Consider the following 19,438-nt stretch of genomic DNA (forward strand, 5'->3'; position numbering starts at 1 on the left):
TTGCATTGTTTTTTCCAATGATGATCCAAAGTGGGTTGAGAACTTGGCTGGGAGGAAGTGGGATTAGATTTAGAAGAGGCAATGTTGGTAGAAGATGAGAAATAACTTTGGATGTTTGCTCTCTTTGTTCCTTTTGATGATTGGCCAACTCCAACAGAAGGATGAACATAGTGAAAGGGGTCATTGGTGGAAGGGATAGAAGTGGAGTCTTGAATCTCATAATCATCATACCCACTCTCTTTCATGGCTTCTATTAATTCCCTCTTCCTTGCAATTTCATCTTGGATGGCCTTCTCCCTAGCCTTATCCTCATAAAATTTTTCAAGCTTGGCAATGTATTCTGCCCTAATAGGACCTAACAGTTCTTTTGCTGCATCACATGGCTTTACTTGGCCTCTTACCCCAGCCAAGTGTTGTTTCAACCTAAGAATACCCCCACCTCCAATAGATTTATGGCATAATTTTCATATCATTTTTTCCTCAATTACATCACAATGAACCCATGCACTGTCCTTTCCTTTTGGAGCCATGTTTGCTTGAAATAATAACAATTTGCAAAGAAATCTGCCATTTAAAAAAAAATTGCAGCTAAGAAAAATGGAAAACCAAAGATAAATGTAGGAAAACAAATGCACATGCAAGGCTCAAGCTACAAAATTTGATAGCATATAGCTAGAGAGTTTATAGCATACATGATAGATCATAGAAGTGAGACTGAGAAGTTTATAAGTATAACACATTAAAAAAAAATTCATGGACAGCAGACTCAAATGAGGAATTATCAAGTGCAAATCCTTACCTAGAAATGCAAACTAGCTCCCTTAGCCTCCTCTTGAAGATGGCAACTCCACTGACAGCTACACACTATCTCCAAAATAGCTCCAACTCCAACTCCAAGATGACTACTTCAGCAAAAACTCCACACTCTCCAAGCTCACAAACAAACTCACAAACACTCACAAACACTCCAAATCAGTTGTGTGAGACAAATGAGAGTGAGAGGGGTCTCTTATAGCAAGTGTGAGGGTGTTTTTGGAGGGAAAATACCTTTCCCTCCCCCCCAAAACCCCTAAACCACAAAACAGCTGCGCTTTTTGTCATTAATCGGTGGGCTGTCCATAAACCGGCCGGTTTAGGACGGAACCGGCCGGTTTGATACAAACCGGCCGGTTCCGTCCTAAACCGGCCGGTTTTTACCGGTTAGGGCCAGATTTCGGGCACAGGAGGGAGCTGACCGGGTTTTTTAGGCCGGTTCGGACCGGCCAGCTATCTAACCGGCCGGTTTGACCGGTTACCGGTTTTTGTGAATGGTTTTTAAAACTATGGGTAAAACCCATCTGAAATAGACTCCTCACAGACTACCCATTTCTGCGACACAAATATAATCCAGCAGACTAAGCAATTTGTAATAAAATAACCTAACCAAATAGTTAGGATTATTCCCAAATCACTTTTACATAGACTTGATCTATAAAACTAGGACTCGCCTAAGATCTCGGTGACAAAATTCATTCCGGCTTTGGGGTAAGGCTAAAGGAAAACTCTATCGTCCATCCAAGAATGGATCAGTGAGACAAATAACCTCCTGGAATGTAGATCGTCACCAGGAAAATAGGTTTACCTAGGTAATTACATACATGACACAGATCTGCTGAGATTATTTACATCATATACATGTAGAATGGGTTTACATTATAACATGACAATCAGGTTGATGACGAAAGCTAGACGGCACGGACACATCGATCAGGCGTTATCCCTCTTGTGAAAAAAGGGGGTGTACTGTTATGGGTCGTTGACACGTAGTGGTGAACAGGCCCTATTTGTTCAATAGCTTTTATAATAACATCAGCAATGAAATGTGCATCTTTTACCTCTTCTGAGCAGTCTTCCACGTCGATAAACATCGCTCCTTTGGGGGAAGTGGCAATGATATTTGTCAATGGTCTGTGCCTTGTATCTGTGCATCCACCTGAGACTATGGTAACCCCAGAGCTACTCCAGGAAAAACGAATTGGTGATAAAATATCCTCCACAAGCTCCTTCTCATTTTTGAGAAGATGAGTTCTGACTTTCTCATAGTTGGGTCCCTTGTACCCTTGAGGAGCTTTGTTAATTGCCCTTATCATATCTTGCCAGTAAGGAGAGCGAACAACATTGAATGGGATACCACATGCATAAATGCACCTAGCCGCTCTGAAATCAGTTTCTTCTCTCGCTTGCACATTCACCAATTTAACAATTCTGCTAATCTGAACTGAAGGGGATGCCCCTCTGGTATTTTTGGGTGTTGGTTGTTCATGTTGTTGAGTGGCACCGGCTCTCCTCTTTCTTGCTTCAACTACAATCCTTGGCTCAATGTTAGATGGAGCTTGAGGAGTAGCTTGAGTAAGCTCATCATGCCTTCTCTTAATAACATCCGCCTCATCTTGCTCTCTTTGATATGCCCTCCTTGCCAATGGGTCTGTTGTTTTTGTGCAACCTACAACCCCCTGTCCTCCTCCATGCAAAAGATGTGCCTTCACTCTTGGGTAGGAGCCCTTGTACGAATTATTGCAAAGATTACATCGCCATTCCCATGAGCCACCACCTCCACATTTTTGAAGCTTCTGAACATGCCTCCAAAGAGGATAATATTCAGCCCTTGGGTTGGCCCTAGGGCTTGAACTTGCAGCTGCACTTTGGTTGGAAGCCATTGCTGCAAAAATAAATAAATAAATAAAACAAATTTGTAAATAAAAAACGTTTTTCATATTTTTGGCAGCATAAACCCTCAAAAAATTGAAGAAATAGTAGGAAAAAACTAAGAAAATGAATGTTGCTTACCCAAATTAATTTTCTGTAGCTGAAGCTACCCCAAAATGCCAGAAAAGACGAGAAATATGGTTGTAGCTGAGCCAAAAAGCCAAGAATGTCGTAGCCAGAAACTCTGCACTCCAAATCTGCTGCTGAAATCTCTTTCTCTTGCTACTGAAATCTCCTTTGCTCACTGTTGAAAACACCCTAGCTGAAACCACTGCTCTCTTCCTCTCTTCTCCTTTGCTAAAATCGCCAGTCTCCAAGAGAAACGACTTGCTCAATTGTGTGATGAGAGAATGAGGCGAAGGTCACTTTTATAACTTGAGAGAGGCATCTAGAAGCACCTAGAAGCCACTTTAATCATCCAATTAAAAAATAGAAAACAAAATAAAAAAATAAAAAATAAAAAATAAAAAAAGTCAATCTGCGTGGGGAAACTCCGCCATACGGCCTGGAAACTCATTTCCGGCCGTACTGGCCACGTTTCCTCCTCAAGAAATGGGCTAGTACGGTCGGAAACAATTTTTTGAGCTGTATCATACGAGTTTCCCCGTTTCCATTTCGTTTCCGTAAGGAAACGGACCCTAGACCCATGTTTCTTGCAACTTAGGTTCTAAAGAATCCAGAAACCGTTTCGTGAAATTCCACCCGAACTGTATTTATTAAAATAATTAATATTTTTAATGGGGTTCCTAAGTCCAAACTTAAGAAAATTAAAGTATTAATGGGTATTAATCAAAATATAGGTGAGAATGTTCTAGAACGGAGATCAAGTCAAGTTTTAATCTTAGCCGTTGATTAGAGACTTAATCTTGGTCGTTTAAGTCTAAACAACAAAAGTAGGAGGCTTGGGGTTCATTTGAGAACACATAGAGAGTTGATCAGTAAGTTCGATATTCCTAGGGCAGGGTTGGCTAAGGAATTTGAACAAGTGATCAAGCAGTGAGGATCAGAGGCAGTATTGGAAGGAAGTGATTTCTTGTTCTAGTGAATATACTTTAGAGAAGACAGTGAAGGATCAAAGAGGCAACGCAGTGCCAACGAGAGACAGCGCAGCAACTGGAGGAGGTTGACGCAGAACTGCTAGGGGAATAACAAAGATCACTGTCAGGAATCACTATGGGTGATTGACAGATGAAATCTCAATTTCCCAGCAACAGACGCAGCGGCAACAAGGGTGACGCAGTCAGAGGGAGTCTCCACGCAGAAGTCACGCAATGACTACATAGGCTAACGCAGAGACTGTGCAGTGGGTCATCCAAGAGCTGAGGCCAGTGCAAAATCGCCAGATTCAGTGTGAGAAAATTCCCACTATCTTTCTCTTCTCTGAGTGGATTGCCATTTCTCTGGGGCATCTAGTTTGTATTCAAAAATTCACTGCCAATAATATAAACCCTCAGATCTGCTGCACCGGTTTTCCCGCATTGGGTTTTTCCGGGGACTATTGTCCCAAAACAAGTGTGTCAATGTGATTGTCCATGTGCTAGTGTTTTCTCTTGCTTTTCTCAGTTCATAATTTGTGAAGTCTGCAGCTAAATTTATTTTGATATTTACTGAAGCATTGGCAAATAACTTATCATTGTAAATAAGTAGGAGAGATGAATCAATCACTGCAGCATAATTTCCACAATAGTTACCACATCAAGTATAACAATGGCACAAAGTAATACATATGAATCTCAACAATATTAGAAAAGGAAATGATAAAATTAAGAAACTACATAAGCTGAATGGTAGAATAGTGACAGCAAGCATATGAAAGAGAAAACAAAACAACTTTAAAGAAAACTAACCAAAGCAATGAAGACTAGACAATATATTTATCTTTTGCAAACTATGTTGCACTTAGCTTCGGGAATAAGGGATGATGTTTCCAAATGATTCAAAGACACCACCCAACTTTTGTTTGGGGACGGGGTGTGAGGCAGGGAATTGGGAGACTTTAAAAGAACATTGTAAATATGTGAATTTTGGGTATGCCACTATCTTACAGAATGCACATCATCTCCAATTTTAGTTGTTCAACTGCTATACAATAATTGTAAAGCTCCAAAATTATCTTGATGCATGTCCCATCTAAATCTATGAGCTTTGGTTATATAGAGTTGCTAGCCATCTCCAATCTTAAAAATCTAATTTTAATTGTTAGCAGAATCTAAAATATGTCAAGTATGATAAAATTGCTAAGCATCTATATACATATTTTCTTATGTATCACATCATTATTTTATGGAACTCTGCCAACATGCAAAGAAATTCTAACGATTCAGTTATTGTTGTTATTGACTAGAATGTAAGATCAAATGTTAGAAAGTCATAACATATGAGAAATGGGTGCTTTTCAATTGGAATTTTACTTATGTTGCCAATGAGTTAAAGTCAATTTTCTCTGTTATTTTCAACAAGTGTGAAAAAGTTGTGGATGCAGTTTGATTGGCTTGATATTTAAAATTCCGAATATTGTTTGTGCTTAAGAGTATCTGGTTTGGACTAATTTGATCGAGTTGTTTCAATGCCTAAGGAGTTTGGACTTAATAGTTTTCTCCTTTTCATCCATTTTTCAGAGCCTTGGTGGGACTGGTTTAGACAGGAGAAACCATACATTTTTCTGACATTTCAAGGATGTCTAGTATTCCCTGAACAGGTTGGTATATCCCAAGCATCTGATAAACGGGAGAGAACATCCCAAGTAAGGTTGTGGGGTGTGTGTCTCACTACCTCTCATTCCTTATGCATGGGATAACATTGTGGATGTGTTCCTAGACATGAGGACATGCCCCTGGTGCAATAATGATTTCAACAACCATTAAACCACAAAAAGAGAGAAAAAATTGCCAACCTGCGTCCACTGAAGGGATTTCACACCATCAATTTTTTCTGGGTGGATTGCAGCATAAATCATCAGTAAACGTAACTTGTTCTCAGCAGTCATATCCTGTGTAACAAAAGATAACACAACTAATTATTGTTTTGTCAATAGATCAATAATTAGTACAACAAACCAAAGATTTTCTCATGTTGGATATTTAGGATTTGATATTGTAAGAAAGTGCACCTCCTTTGTCTTTAACATATTGATCAATTCCTTGGCCCCTGCATCCCCAAAAACCAAATCTTGCTCTAAGTGGCCAATATCACTTAATCCTTGCTCCTTGATCTTTTGATTTAATTTTGCAGCTATCTGCACCAAGAAAAGAACAATAGCTATCTAAGGAAATGCATCGTTAAGATTAAAGAAAAGGGACACCTACAATATTGAAATTTGTACAATTTTCATGTATGTTAAAAACCAATTATTGCTTTATAAAATGAAGAAAAAAGATCACATGATGATAACTTCTACTCTTATTAACTAACATCGAGCTTTATTGTCAAAACAAGATTTGAATGAGATAATGATTTATTAAACTAATTGCATATGGTTACAAAACATATCAGACACACAGTGACACAACTAATGCAGAAATTATGTGAGCTCAAAATTAAGGAAAAAATCATTTGCCTTAAACTATAAGATACATCATTACAACTAGTAAGTGATTAGCAAACAAAACTCTTTCTAGGGTTCAACTATTTCTTCCAAGTGACTTGGGGTTTCACACCCAACCAATGTTATCTGAAATGGACTGGTCATCAAACCAGTAGAACATAAAAATGTGAACTGAACCAAAACTGGAAAACAAAACAAAACAAAAATCGAGCAAAAAATAGATAAATATTCAAATTTTGAAGTTAAACATATATATTCATGTGCATCGATATGAATCAAAACCATTTATACACAAATATGCAAAGTTTCTCATTTACATAGCAAATAAGAGTGCATATAATGAAAATAGCACCAAGTGCAATGCATCTTTGACACAAAATACATAAACAAAGAGGTTCTTATGGCCTCTAGAGTCCAAAAATAAGCATAATAATAATGAGTAACTGTAGTGACATAGTCTAGAGTCTACACTCTAGACTCTACAATATGTTCATATGGTACTAGTGCTCGGTCATCGTTGCATTGATTATTGAACTGCTCTGTCATAACTTTAGTTAAAATGTACCCTTCACTCAAGCCATGGAGACACTAGTGTCATGACAAAGGAGTTCAACAATCAATGTCACCAACATCAAGGTACATAGTGGGCTTGGCGTTCATGATTAAATGTCAGTTCCATACCTGTTGGAAATACTGAAGGGGGGGTGAATCAGTATTCCTTTTCAATTGTTATTTTTTACCAGTTAAATCATTTATATTTAGAACAGAAAATGAACAATAGGAATAAATGAATTTATTCATATAATCTTTACAATAAATCAAGTGCAACATATATAGGGCTCCAACCTGTTGCCAAGCACCAACTTGGACTTTTTGTGAGGCTCCAACCTCTAGGGCACCAACCTTGTCTTGTCAAGGCACCAACCTTAGATTTAGGAGCACCAACTCCAAGGACACCAATCCTTCCAATTCTGAGGCACCAACCCCAAGGGCTTTGACCCTATCTTGTCAAGGCTCCAACCTTGGATTTAGGAGCACCAACTCCAAGGACACCAATCCTTCCAATTCTGAGGCACCAACCCCAAGGGCTCTGACCCTATCTTGTCAAGGCTCCAACCTTGGATTTAGGAGCACCAACTCCAAGGACACCAATCCTTCCAATTCTGAGGCACCAACCCCAAGGTCTCCGACCCTATAGTTTTGCTTTGTCAAGAATTTTTTTGATTGTATTACACTGCTCTCAAAATCTTCTTCACTATGTTCTGTTAATCTACAGCTTCATTGTAGTCTCCATGCTACATCATCAATGACAACCTATCTTCATATGGAGTCTTCACAACTCTTCATATTGCCCACACAGAGTCTGCAAAGTTACCTCATGATGATTTCAAATAGCCATCATGATCTCCAATAATGTCTCCAAGATCTGTTGATGCTTTTCAACAAGATATCTTTGATAAGTTGCGCTAAGCCTCAATGTCTACACAAAAGACAATTTTTAGTTTCAACCCGTTGTTCTATCTGTCGCGGTAAGTGCTTCAGGAGTGACTGCTTCTCACTGTTCTAAGTGTCGCGATATCTTACTTCCAAGGATCATACTCACAAATACTTCAATACTGGTGTAGTTTATTGCTCCCTTCAAATGATGGCAGATCAAACCTTATTTCGCTTCACTGAATTGCTCTTGGAGTTACGATCTGTACTTCTCCCATTTATTCATCACAGGTTCAAGCCTTTCAAAGATTAACCCATTCAGCAGAGTCGCTTGACCTTCGGCTTCCTCTGTTCCTTCAAGTTCATGAGTTGTGAACTGTTCCTTCTTCTCTCTGTTAGATGCCCGAGATTGATACTCAGAACTAAAGCGTTTTAACTCATTTTTATACAAGTTTCACCCATGACCAAAGGACACGTCTATTGGAGGGAGGCCGAATTGTATATTAAAAATATATATCGGAGAGTCTTTTATCCATGATTCCATAGACTTGATTATTCACGGAAACCACATAAGAGCGGCTATACCCACATGGAGGTCCTACATGCCACGTCATCACCTTTAATCCCGCAATCGCAATTTCATGAGAATCGGGGTCATTCCTTTAATCACGCAATCACAACTTCATAAAAATCAGAGGGTTTACAAGTGTGCACATGCTCTATCTTCCGATGGAGCGGATGCGATATTCAATGAACTGTTTTTAATGAATCCATCGAGTCCACAATATTATCACATTCGGAGGTTTTACACGTCATCCCTTTGAAACTTGTGATTCAACAGATGCGATATTACATTAAGTTATGTTATAGTGTTGTAGTCGGGTCCGCAATAATATCGCAATCACAGTTTTTAATGTGGCATCCCTTTATAACTTGCGAAATGAAAGTTCTGATACGGTAGATGCAATATTAATTAGGGTGTGTTGTAATGGGACCATCGGGTCTGCAACTTATATCGCAATCGGCGGATTTTGAGCAATGGCATATAATAGAAAATGCTGATATTATATACTGTTGATACAATTTCTCCGATAACTTTGTTTATGCTCCTCCGTTGTTTTCTTCCTATCGGTTCTTCTTGGGCATATATTACATGTGATACTTCCAATATGGCTCCTCTAATGTCTTCTTCTTTACTCCTCTGATATTGTTGTTTCTCTTTGTTCTTTTGATAGCACTTACCCTTGGGCATATGCGATAACCTGCTTCCTTGATGGCTTCTGATGAACTCTTCCTCTTATTCTTTGGCTTCATGGCTTCTCCTCTTTACTCTTTCTCTTTCTCTTATGATGGCTTCCAATATCTTTCCTCCTTGGTTCCACTGTTTCTATTATGTATGTATTCAGTTCTTGGATCCTCCATGAGCAGTGTTATGATTAATGGGCATCAATGGGAAACCACACATGTCACAAGAATTTTCCATCACAAACACTTCCATATTTGACATCAATGATAACCTAGATTAACAATACCCTCATATGTAATGTTCCGAAAAATAGTTTGACAATTTTTTCCAGAAATTTGCTTCAAAATTAACCAGTGATGCAAACATCTCGATAACATCCTGATTTTATCTCGAAATCGCGATTTTTTGGCCTAGCCAATGTTTGCCGATTTTTAAAGATATTTTTATGGTATCTTAATTTTGCCGATGTTTGCCAATTTTTTACCGATATTTTCCCAATTTTCCTGATTATTTGGTTTTCCGAACCCTTGTCGATTTTATCCCAATGTTGATGTTCGCAACATTGAAATTCACACCATAAATCTCTTTATTTAAAACTCAATCAAATTTCACAAATTGCATCATGGATTTATCAACACAACAAAATTTGGCAATATGAAAATCCAGAAATTTTGCAACTCAAAGCTAACACAATAAATAGTAGCAGACTCAGCTTTCTTTTTATTAATTGAAAGATGATTACATGCCAATACAAATGATCAATAGCTCCTTCTAAATGGCATGTCGGGTGGGAGAATCGGTGAGTTGATTTCCTCCAAAATAACTGTTGCAATATTGATTTTGGCCTCCCGAAATTGTAACTGGAAATGAAGCCCAAATTGGAGATTTGGGTGAACCCCACTTCAACCCACAGATCTGCTCCAGATTTGCTCACCAACTGATGCTGATTAAGCCCGATGAGATTTCAAAATGAAATCTCCACAATAGTGAGTTGGGGTTTTGTCCAACACACCAAGAAACCCAAGGGTTTTCATTCTAGGGCTCTCCGACCCTGAATACCAAGTTCTCAAAACACTTCAAGAGAAAATATGCCAAACGCAAGATGATGCAAAATGAATTGCTTCCCCCCCTTTAAAAGATCTAGTGGATCTCTCTTCAACCTTAGAGAAACACATTAATTTTATTATTTTATTTTCAGTCTAGAAGCTTTTCCCTTTTATTTTAATTAAGCGAGTCTTTTAAGTCACTTTTCTCTTTTTGGCCTTGTTGTCGCATAGAATGTCTAGGCACCGCGACAATGGCTCAAATCGGGGGCTGTCACCCTGATCCCCAATCTCTCCATTTAAGTTGTCTCCCTACAGCAGGCTAAGGGGGTAGACCTATGGAAACATGGAATGAAGAAGAACTAGTTGGGAACCAACCAGTTCGGGAGACACGGTGAAGCGATCAAGTACTTGATTAAGATTTAGCAAAACATATAGGATTTTATTAGATTTTAGATTATTGATACTAGTGCCTTATGGGGTCAACGATCTTGCTAAGGAAATTAAGACCAAGTAATTGATTAGCAATTGTTGCTTAGATGAATGACTATCTTATATGAAATGCAGATCCTAAAACTAATGTGAGATGCAAGAATCTTGGTTAATTTTAGTTAAATGCCTACTTAAATGTGAATCCTTTGATCCTTTATGTGTTGAGCCTAATTTCGCAGTAATTAGTAAAGAGAAAATAAGGCAAAGCACTGTAAGGTGTGATTAATGATACCTCTCCTGAAAATCTAACATACTAGGTGCCTCCGGCGTTGCAGAGAGTTGTGGCTCTGACAACTGCAAGGTCACCGTTTTAAGTACTATAAAAAGCAGGTTTCTCAAGCAAAGATGGATGGATACCTATCTCTCTATCGACCAATCTTATGCTTGGAAGTAAATTTTATTCACGCAAAGCTAACTTATATGTGAATGCACCAGATGATGAGAAGAAGTTAGACTCGAGGATTAGAAACACTTGTGTCACAAAAGCCCTTAATCACCAAAATAAATTGCTCGCTTTATTGGATGAAGACTTAAAAATAAACCCATGAAAATATTACAATTTTTTTTTCTCGGTAAAAACTAAATCTATTAAGAGAAAGTATAATACAGCAAGAAGTTACAGCCAAGAGAAGCAAGAACACAGGCAGCTGGAAAGGATAGGCTTTCCACCTCGGCTCCTAGAAGAAGAGAGAAGAAAGTAGAGTTGAGCAGGAAGTAACTGGAAGAACAGGGGAGCAGAAGCAAAGCATAGGATTCTACCCAACATGGGAAGAGTCAACTATGCGGCATTTTTTCCCTTTCTTTTTACCAACTTTGACCCATTCAGGAGGGCACTGCTGAGCTGGCATGATTTGCAAACTGAGCTGCGCTGACTGAGAGGTTTCCTTGTCTGAATCTGAGGTAGAGGATTCATGATTTCTTTTCTGAGAGATTGGCTGGACGGACAAATTTTCAGGCTCAGCCGAGGGCGGATCCTGTGCCATCTTTGCTGCCACTCCTTCCTCACTCTCCTCCTCTTCATCCGAGCTGAAATCAAAATCGTCCATGGGGGGAGGGTCATGAGGCTTCCAGCTTTTGGATTTCTGCTTAGGATTGGCTTTCTTCTTTTGGGCAGGCATCGAGGGACAAGAGCTCTGAAGGTGCCCTGTGTGATGGCAGTTGCGGTAGCGGAAGGCTGTGTTCTCGTAATCCAGGTTCTGAGTCCAATGGAAGTCTCCAATTTTGAGATTGATCTTGTCAGGGAGACCTTTGCTCATGTCTATTTCTGCACAGATTCTGGCAAAGGTGTATAGGCCCTTTTCCCCTCTAGAAGTGTCTGTGTCTAGAAAGCGGCCTAGAGAGTTTCCGATCCCTTGGAATACAGCAATATGAAAATATTACAATTAAACCACAAGCTTATTTCAAATATTTTTTGATACAATTATAGCTCAAAGAGAACAAAAACTTCTTTGCAATCAATGTCAACAGATGCTCAAAAAATACTCATTTTATGAAACAAAAGATATGCATTTTATTACAACTCCATGACAGAGTACTTAATTTTCAGAAATTAGTTTTTAGGACAGCAGTAACAAAAACTTTATGACAATAGCAATATGACAATGAAAACAGTAAGCTATCAATGGTATCTTTATGCCAAAAATTTACTGAAAAGTTTCCAAACTTACCCACGTGAATTATAAAAAAAAATCAGCCTGTTATGAATCATGATGTGATTTCCAGAATTATATCAGATCTGATATACTTATTACAGTGAACAATTAAAACGTGAAATAAGCCTAATGATGAAGGCCCAACTCAAGGAATTAATTAATTAATGTATTAAACAACTTAGGAACTAATTTTAGGCTAACCCACATGAAATTTTGCCACTGTTATATTTCAGACTTCAGAAACAGAATTATTTTGAGATAACAGTCACCCAAAATGTAGATCTAGGCCAAATTCTTGATACACATCAAACATAAATGACTTATTAATGTATTTAGCAATTTTTTTAGTTAATTTCAAACCACTTAGAAGTGTTTTTCACCACTATTATAAAGGTATATCACTGTTGTAGCAAACAGTGGGGAGAAATATGGTTTAGAGATCAAACCCTTAGGCCCTAGGCCTTAAAGATCACTTGCCCAAGTTGCCAAAAAAATTTCAATACCTGAAACACAAATTTTTACCAAATTTTCTGCAAAAACCCACCAATGATCAGCTTCAGAAAATTAAATATTCAAATCAGAAATGGAGCGAGGGGAATCTAGCGTTGGGTAGGAGACAATGAAGCAGTAGATATCATAATGCACAAAAGAGAAACAAGATTTACCGTTGGAAAACCCACTTTGGCAAAACCCAACAACCTTCTTCTTAGAGAAATATTCAGTTTAACTAGAGATACATCAAAGTCAATGCTTATGGTCACACTAACCAGGGAGATGCTTCCACAAGACAACCAACAAGATACCAGTTCCAACCTCCTTCACTTGTCCACAAGAATCCTCCTTACACAGCTAGGTCAAGGTCAACAATACTATCCACCAAAATCCCTTACAATCTGCCTTACCCACCTCGGTCAAGGGATCTAAAACATAGGTCTAAAGTGTTGAAGTAAATGTAACTAGGCTAGGTCTTCATAGATGTAATTTTGATATTTGTACTTATTCAAGAAAAGAGAAATTATTTTTGTATTATTTGTCAATGAGTTTCTTGCTCATTGAAAATAGGTCAAGCACATTTTGAAGTGCTTCTAGAGAGTCAAAGTCAAAATGTAATTATGATAAGACCCTTTGAGGGCATGTTACATCATGTATAACATCATACAAGGTCAAGGGAACACCTCCAAGCAGGTCAAATCCTCTCCTAGCACCAATGTTAAAATTGGCAACTAAGGCCAAACTCCATGTGGGTCATCTTATTAATGGCAGTTGATATTTTTCTTGGATCCCTCTCATTGAGAGGTGTAGGATTGGTCTAAAGATCATCTGATTCCGACAAGTATTCATGGAGATATGAATTTATTTGTATTATGGGACAATTCGTCAAGGTCGGCCAGCAACCAAATAACCCCCTCTTGTGCTCAACGTTTTAGTATAAAAGGAGGTGGCATGATAGCCATCTAGACACTCTTGAGATCTCTCCTCTCCACTCGTCTAGGTTTTGATGGAAGGAGACATCACCAAGAATCTACGCTGCCCTAATGCAAAGATGCTCTACGCTAAGGTTGTCATGGTAAAAGGCCTAAAACGCAGACATGAAGACGATGAGGATGCCCTAGCTAATACATTGTCCAGAGAAGCCTAGCCACTGTCATGAAGGAGATCTGGCCGTAGTAAAGAGGCTCAAATACGCTACCCAAACCTGCCCTAATATGTTGCTTAAAGGATGCCCTAAACCGCAGTCAAAAGAGGCTTCTTAGCTGCAGCAAAGAAGGGAGATCTACCCATTGTTTTGGGGAACTTCTACACGCAGCAAGGTAGCCCTAATCTACAGATCTAAGGAGCCCTATATGCAGCCAAGTGGAGGCCCTAATCCGCAGTAAAAGAGGGAGCCCTATACACAACCAAGTGGAGGCCCTAATCCGCAGTAAAAGAGGGAGCCCTATATGTAGCCAAGTGGAGGCCCTAATCTGTAGTTAGGAAAGGTCCTAATACGTTATCCAAGAGAAACTCATACGCAGTCCAGAAGGAGTATTAATATGTTGTTAACGTAGGCCCTAATACTCTGCTTGAAATAGCCCTTATCCGCAATCCTAAGGGAGCACTCATTCATTGTCAATAAAGTCCTAATTCAACAACAAACGTAGCAATGTTTGTTGTAGGTGACTGAGTGTTAAAGGAAGCTGATATAGACATTAAGCCACAGTTATACAATGAAGGAAAGTGTTGAAGTCTGCTCCTTTGTGTTGCTGCATTTATTTACTTCAGAGTTGCTATGTGCTAGGCCATAGGCCATAGCATCATAGCAAGCGTTTCTTAATGACTGCGTGGAGGGTTGTTAAATGCTACAGCTAGGCCGAGTTTGAAGAAAGAAGGACGCAGGTCTGTGTGGGCAGTTTTAAGGTAAGGGAAAAAGCTGATTTGGTTGGCTGTAGGTGACAGCTAGTGCAGCAGCATGATGATATGGTGCAGCAGCATGATGAGGTATTGCAGCATGCATTTGGATGCAGCTTAGTGCAATGAAGAGCTCAGCATGGTGCACCATGAGAAGATGCAGTACAGTGATGGGTACAATCATGAAGTGTAGCATGATGACGAGATGCAGCACAATGATGGGTGAAGGAGTCACATTGGAGAATCAGTTGAAGCAGCATGTCTTCAACTGATCTCATGTATCATCATCCTAAGAGATGATCTATGCTCTGATCTAGATAAGTCAAAGTGATGACCTCTGTTGTAAATGTAATATCTCTCTCTCTCTGCTAAAATATTGAAGAACATATAAGAAGAATTGATCAAGCGTTTCCCCACATTCGGGTTTTGTCCCTGGCTAGCGCCACATCTTGTGTCCTCTTGTCTTGGTTTGTCTTCTGTGATTTATGTTTATGTTCTATCTGCAGTTTACCTTAATGCTGATGTGATTGCTAATCTGGAAAAGGTATTGAGCTAACTATGAAAATTGAAATAAATTGCTCTAAGGATAGAACATACCTAAAATTAACATGGTATCAGAGCTGAGGTGAAGACAATGCCCAAGAAAGAGTGAAAGAGTAATCGCTGAAGACAGTTGGGAAAGGACAAAAGGATCAATGGATTCCTCATCCCTCTTCAAATTCACCAAGGGTGAAATCGAAGCAGAGAATATTATCAGAATGGTGTAGAGGAAGCTTCTGATAGCCTACCTAAAGATCACTTCAATGAGAAGTCTGGATCTAAGGGTGGAAGGAAAGGCAGATGCCTTGGTTATAATAAGTTCGGCCATTATGCGAAGGAGTGTCTGAATGGCAAGGAAACATCATGTGATGATGATGACAATCATTCCAAGGACATCTTCAATGATCAGAGGAATGACAATGCAAGTCATCAAGGTAATGGCTGACTCTTCAAGAAAGCAAGGAACCCCAGGTATGAAGAATCAAATGTTGTTTCTGATAAGATAAAGAAGTGACTGGCCCTCTCCTTCAGATTCTTTGGGAATCTGGCTTATTGATTGTAGTGCTTCAAGGCACTCCATCGGATACAAGGGTGCTCTCTCTAATTTGGTAGAGATGGAAACAATCGTGGGATTATACTTGGAGCCGATGCCACCGATTCTAGAAAGGGTGTAGGGAATGTTACCCCTCAATTGAATGAGAGTAACTCGATTCACTTACAGAATCTCTTTTATGTACCTGATTGCAAGAAGAACTTGGTGTCCATTTCGGCAATGGAAGTCAAAGGTTTCAAGGTGGCATTCATCGATGGAAAGGTACGGGTTTAAAAAATAAAATTTTCTAAGATGATTTTGAGTTTAGGGTTGGCAATTTGTATCAAGTTGCAGGATGGTCCATTGGGGACCATATCAGTTGACACATTTGACCTATAGCACTAGAGGTCTACTTATGGGGCCCTACCCGATGTGAGTCAGATGATCACTGGGATGCCTGAATTCAAAAGGAGCATGAAGGTACATGTCTAAGATGTACCGAAGGAAAATCTCACAAGGGAACCATTCCCCTCATGTAGCAGGTCCACAGGTTTGGAACAACCCAAGGAGTTTTGAGATTCATGATTGGGAATCTCATGTATACAGGTGGAAGAAAGCCCTCTATGGCTTGAAGTAAAACACCCCGAGCCTAAGATGAGAGGATTGATAGTTGTCTGATGAAGCTGAGATTCACTAAAAGTGAAGCCGATCCAAACCATTATTTGAAGGTTGTGGATGATAGACCTCTCATACCAACACCTTCTAAGAAACGACCTATTTCTGACAGGTGCAAACCCTCTCAATTGCAGAAGTAAGAAGGAGTTGGATTCCAAGATATGGAAGGGTAAACTGCAAGCCCATGACTACCTCAAGGATCTTAACTTTCAGAAGTTATATGGTGGTGATGCCGAACCAGATTTGGGAAATGCCTTTGAGTTTCATAAACTCATCGGCATTGATGTTCTTGGTGAACTTTCATCCGTATATATGCTTTGCAGTTAGCATGGTGAGCTCATATTTGGTTGAGCCTCACTAGATTGGTGCCAAGAATCTTCTAAGATATCTTCAGGGCACAATCTCTCATGGATTGAGATACACTGCCGGAAATATGAAGCTGCATGATTATTCGAATGCTGACTGGGCAGGCACTGTGGAGGATCACTAGAGCACTTCTTAGTGCTGGTCCTCTCTGGATTCTGCTTCGATATCATGGATGAGCAGGAAGAAGAAGTCGTTGCTATAAGCACCGCCGAGACCGAATACACAGCTACGAGTATGATCTCATGTGAAGTTGCCTAGTTGTGAAAGCTCTTCGGTGAGTTGTTTGTACCAGTGTTGCACACATCGCGATCGGGATTTAATCGGCGCCGGGAAAAAAGCGGAAAAAAACGTTAAAATCGGGAAAAAATCGGAAAAAAGCGGGAAAAAATCGTTTGGCACAAAAATATTCATTTTTTTTCAATTTTTTTCAATTTTTTTAATATCTAAACCATCTACAACATAAAATAAATACATTGACACATAAATATGATAAAAAAACTAATATATAAGATGTTTAATATCATTTCTAGCGCTAAAATCACACATAACATTGAATCATGTCCTGAATAGTAAGTCTTGAGTCCCAAGTCCAACTCAGCCTCAAAATATCAACAAAAAATATGATAATGTATCTCATCATGTCATAATGTCATATACAATAAAATGAAAGTCTAATCCTATTGATTTCCTCTGCCCCTCTTGCGAGAAAATGGCACAACTTTCTCTTTCCCTCTAGATGTAGAAGCTGGTGCCTGTGGTGGTGGAAATGGCAGTGGAGTGTGACGTGCTCTAGAAGCTGAAGAACTAGTAGTAGCAGCTACAGGAGGCTGAGGTGGACGGAGACCACGTCCTCTACTGGTGGTAGTGGTAGCCCGGGTAGCCCGGGTAGGCGGTGTCACCTCCTCCTCCTGCTCCTCCAACTCCTCCTCCTCCTGCTCCTGCTCCTCCTCCTCCTCCTCCTCCTCCCTCTCCTCCTCCCCCTCATCCTGCACTAACCAATCCTCAGTGGGATCCATGAGAGACCTCTCGGTCTCAACCCTCCATTCAGCAGTGGTGTCAATCCCATCCAATGAGATGGCTTCCGTATCAGGTGTCTTCTCTAGTTGTTTCACCCACAATCGAAGATTGTAGTAGACATAGACCATGTCATTAAGTCTATGGGACTCCAACCTGTACAAAGTTCATGAAATAATAAATTAATAATTAATAATTAATATTATAAAAAAAATATTGTTTAAAACTTTAATGAATTCAAAAATTTATTTGGAAATTTGCAATATTTTAAATGTTTAAGTGTTAACCTATTGCGCTTCTTGTTGTGTATGTTTTCAAATACACTCCAATTGCGCTCACATCCCGAGGAGCTGCATGTTTGGCTGAGGATGCGTACGGCAAGATTTTGCAAAAGGGGTACTCTGCCACCATACATCTTCCACCATGCGTCTACAACAAAATTACAAAGAAAATTTTAAATAAACATAAGAAAAAAATGGAATTTGAAGAAACAATGAAATTTGAAACAAAGTTACAAAGTACATACTACAAACTAAAAAATACCTGGCATTTTAACCGTCCTATCAATGACAGCCATCTCAAAGCCAAATGTGCCACCTGACAACTTATATTGCTCAATTTGTCTAGAGACCTCCATACGTTCTTCTGGAGTTCTCACCATCTTCTGGACACAGGTTAATAATCCTTCCACGACCTCAACATCAAAATTAAACCCACATGCATAAGAAAATGCAGGGTTTAGGAAAAGCCCAGCAGCATGAATGGGACGATGGAGTGTGTTGTTCCATCGCTCATCAATGACGTTCCATAGAAGGAGTTGTCTCTGGAACCCATCATCTCCCTTGTCATCATAGTAGGACCGAATGGCTTCTTTGGCCCTGTCCATGGCTTCATACAAATAGCCCATTGCGGGCTTCTCAGCATCAACCAACCGAAGAACCTTTACCAAAGGTTCTGTAACAGCGCACACCTCCTGCACTCCCGCCCAGAAGTCTTCCTGGTATGAAACTAGTCTGCAGACGGCCTCTCCTTCTGGTTTGCGGCTCATTGACGAAGCACGCCACTCCTCTGAAAGAAACATTCTCTTTAAATCCCACATAGAATTCAAGAGGGATTGAAGAGATATGAAACTCGTCGCAAACCGTGTAATGGCGGGGCGCACCAACTCTTTGTTGTTGGTGCATTTTCTCATCAAGCTAAGCATAGATGTGTGATTGTAAATAAATTTTGTGATGCTTTTTGATGAGTCAACAACCTCTTTGACAAAGGGAATTTTCCCAATGTCCTCTAACATCAAATCAATACAATGGGCAGCACAAGGTGTCCAAAATAAAGCAGAATGCCTGTCCATAAGCATTCTACCAGCAGCAACATAATTTGCAGCATTGTCCGTTATGACTTGGACAACATTTTCTGCACCCACCTCCAAAATAAACACATCCAGCAAATCACATAAAGTTCTTGCATCTTTGATTTGATGAGTTGCATCAACAGATTTGATAAACATAGTCCCCTTGGGACAACTAACCAAGAAGTTTATAAGGGTTCTCCCCTTTTGGTCAGTCCAACCATCTGACATAACAGTGCATCCTGTTTGTGCCCATGATGCCCTAAAATCCTCCAATCTTTGGGTGCAGTCACGCTTTTCATCTTGAAGAAGCCGGCCTCTGAAATCATGAAGAGAAGGGAGTTTGTACCCCGGGCCAACACTGGCAATAGCATCAACAGTAGGTTGGAAAAATGGATTATTCCTTATAATGCTGAAAG

At 39.6% G+C, this 19,438-nt stretch overlaps 1 protein-coding gene across 3 annotated transcripts in view; it reads right to left on the reverse strand.

The window, feature by feature from the left end:
* LOC149198913 (SNARE-interacting protein KEULE-like) overlaps positions 1–19,438 on the reverse strand; it is a 377,844-nt gene that overhangs the window by 83,470 nt on the left and 274,936 nt on the right. For all 3 annotated transcript variants that reach the window (XM_089402211.1, XM_089402212.1, XM_089402213.1), the window contains 2 exons: positions 5,855–5,980; positions 5,639–5,734 (listed from right to left, as the gene is read on the reverse strand). In XM_089402211.1, the coding sequence (XP_089258337.1) occupies positions 5,639–5,734; positions 5,855–5,980 (222 nt within the window). The remainder of the gene's footprint in view (positions 1–5,638; positions 5,735–5,854; positions 5,981–19,438) is intronic.

The sequence above is a fragment of the Pinus tabuliformis genome, chromosome 2_1, assembly GCF_031772625.1.
Source record: "Pinus tabuliformis cultivar Carrire ecotype Pingquan chromosome 2_1, CPIR1, whole genome shotgun sequence".
Lineage (NCBI taxonomy): Eukaryota > Viridiplantae > Streptophyta > Pinopsida > Pinales > Pinaceae > Pinus > Pinus tabuliformis.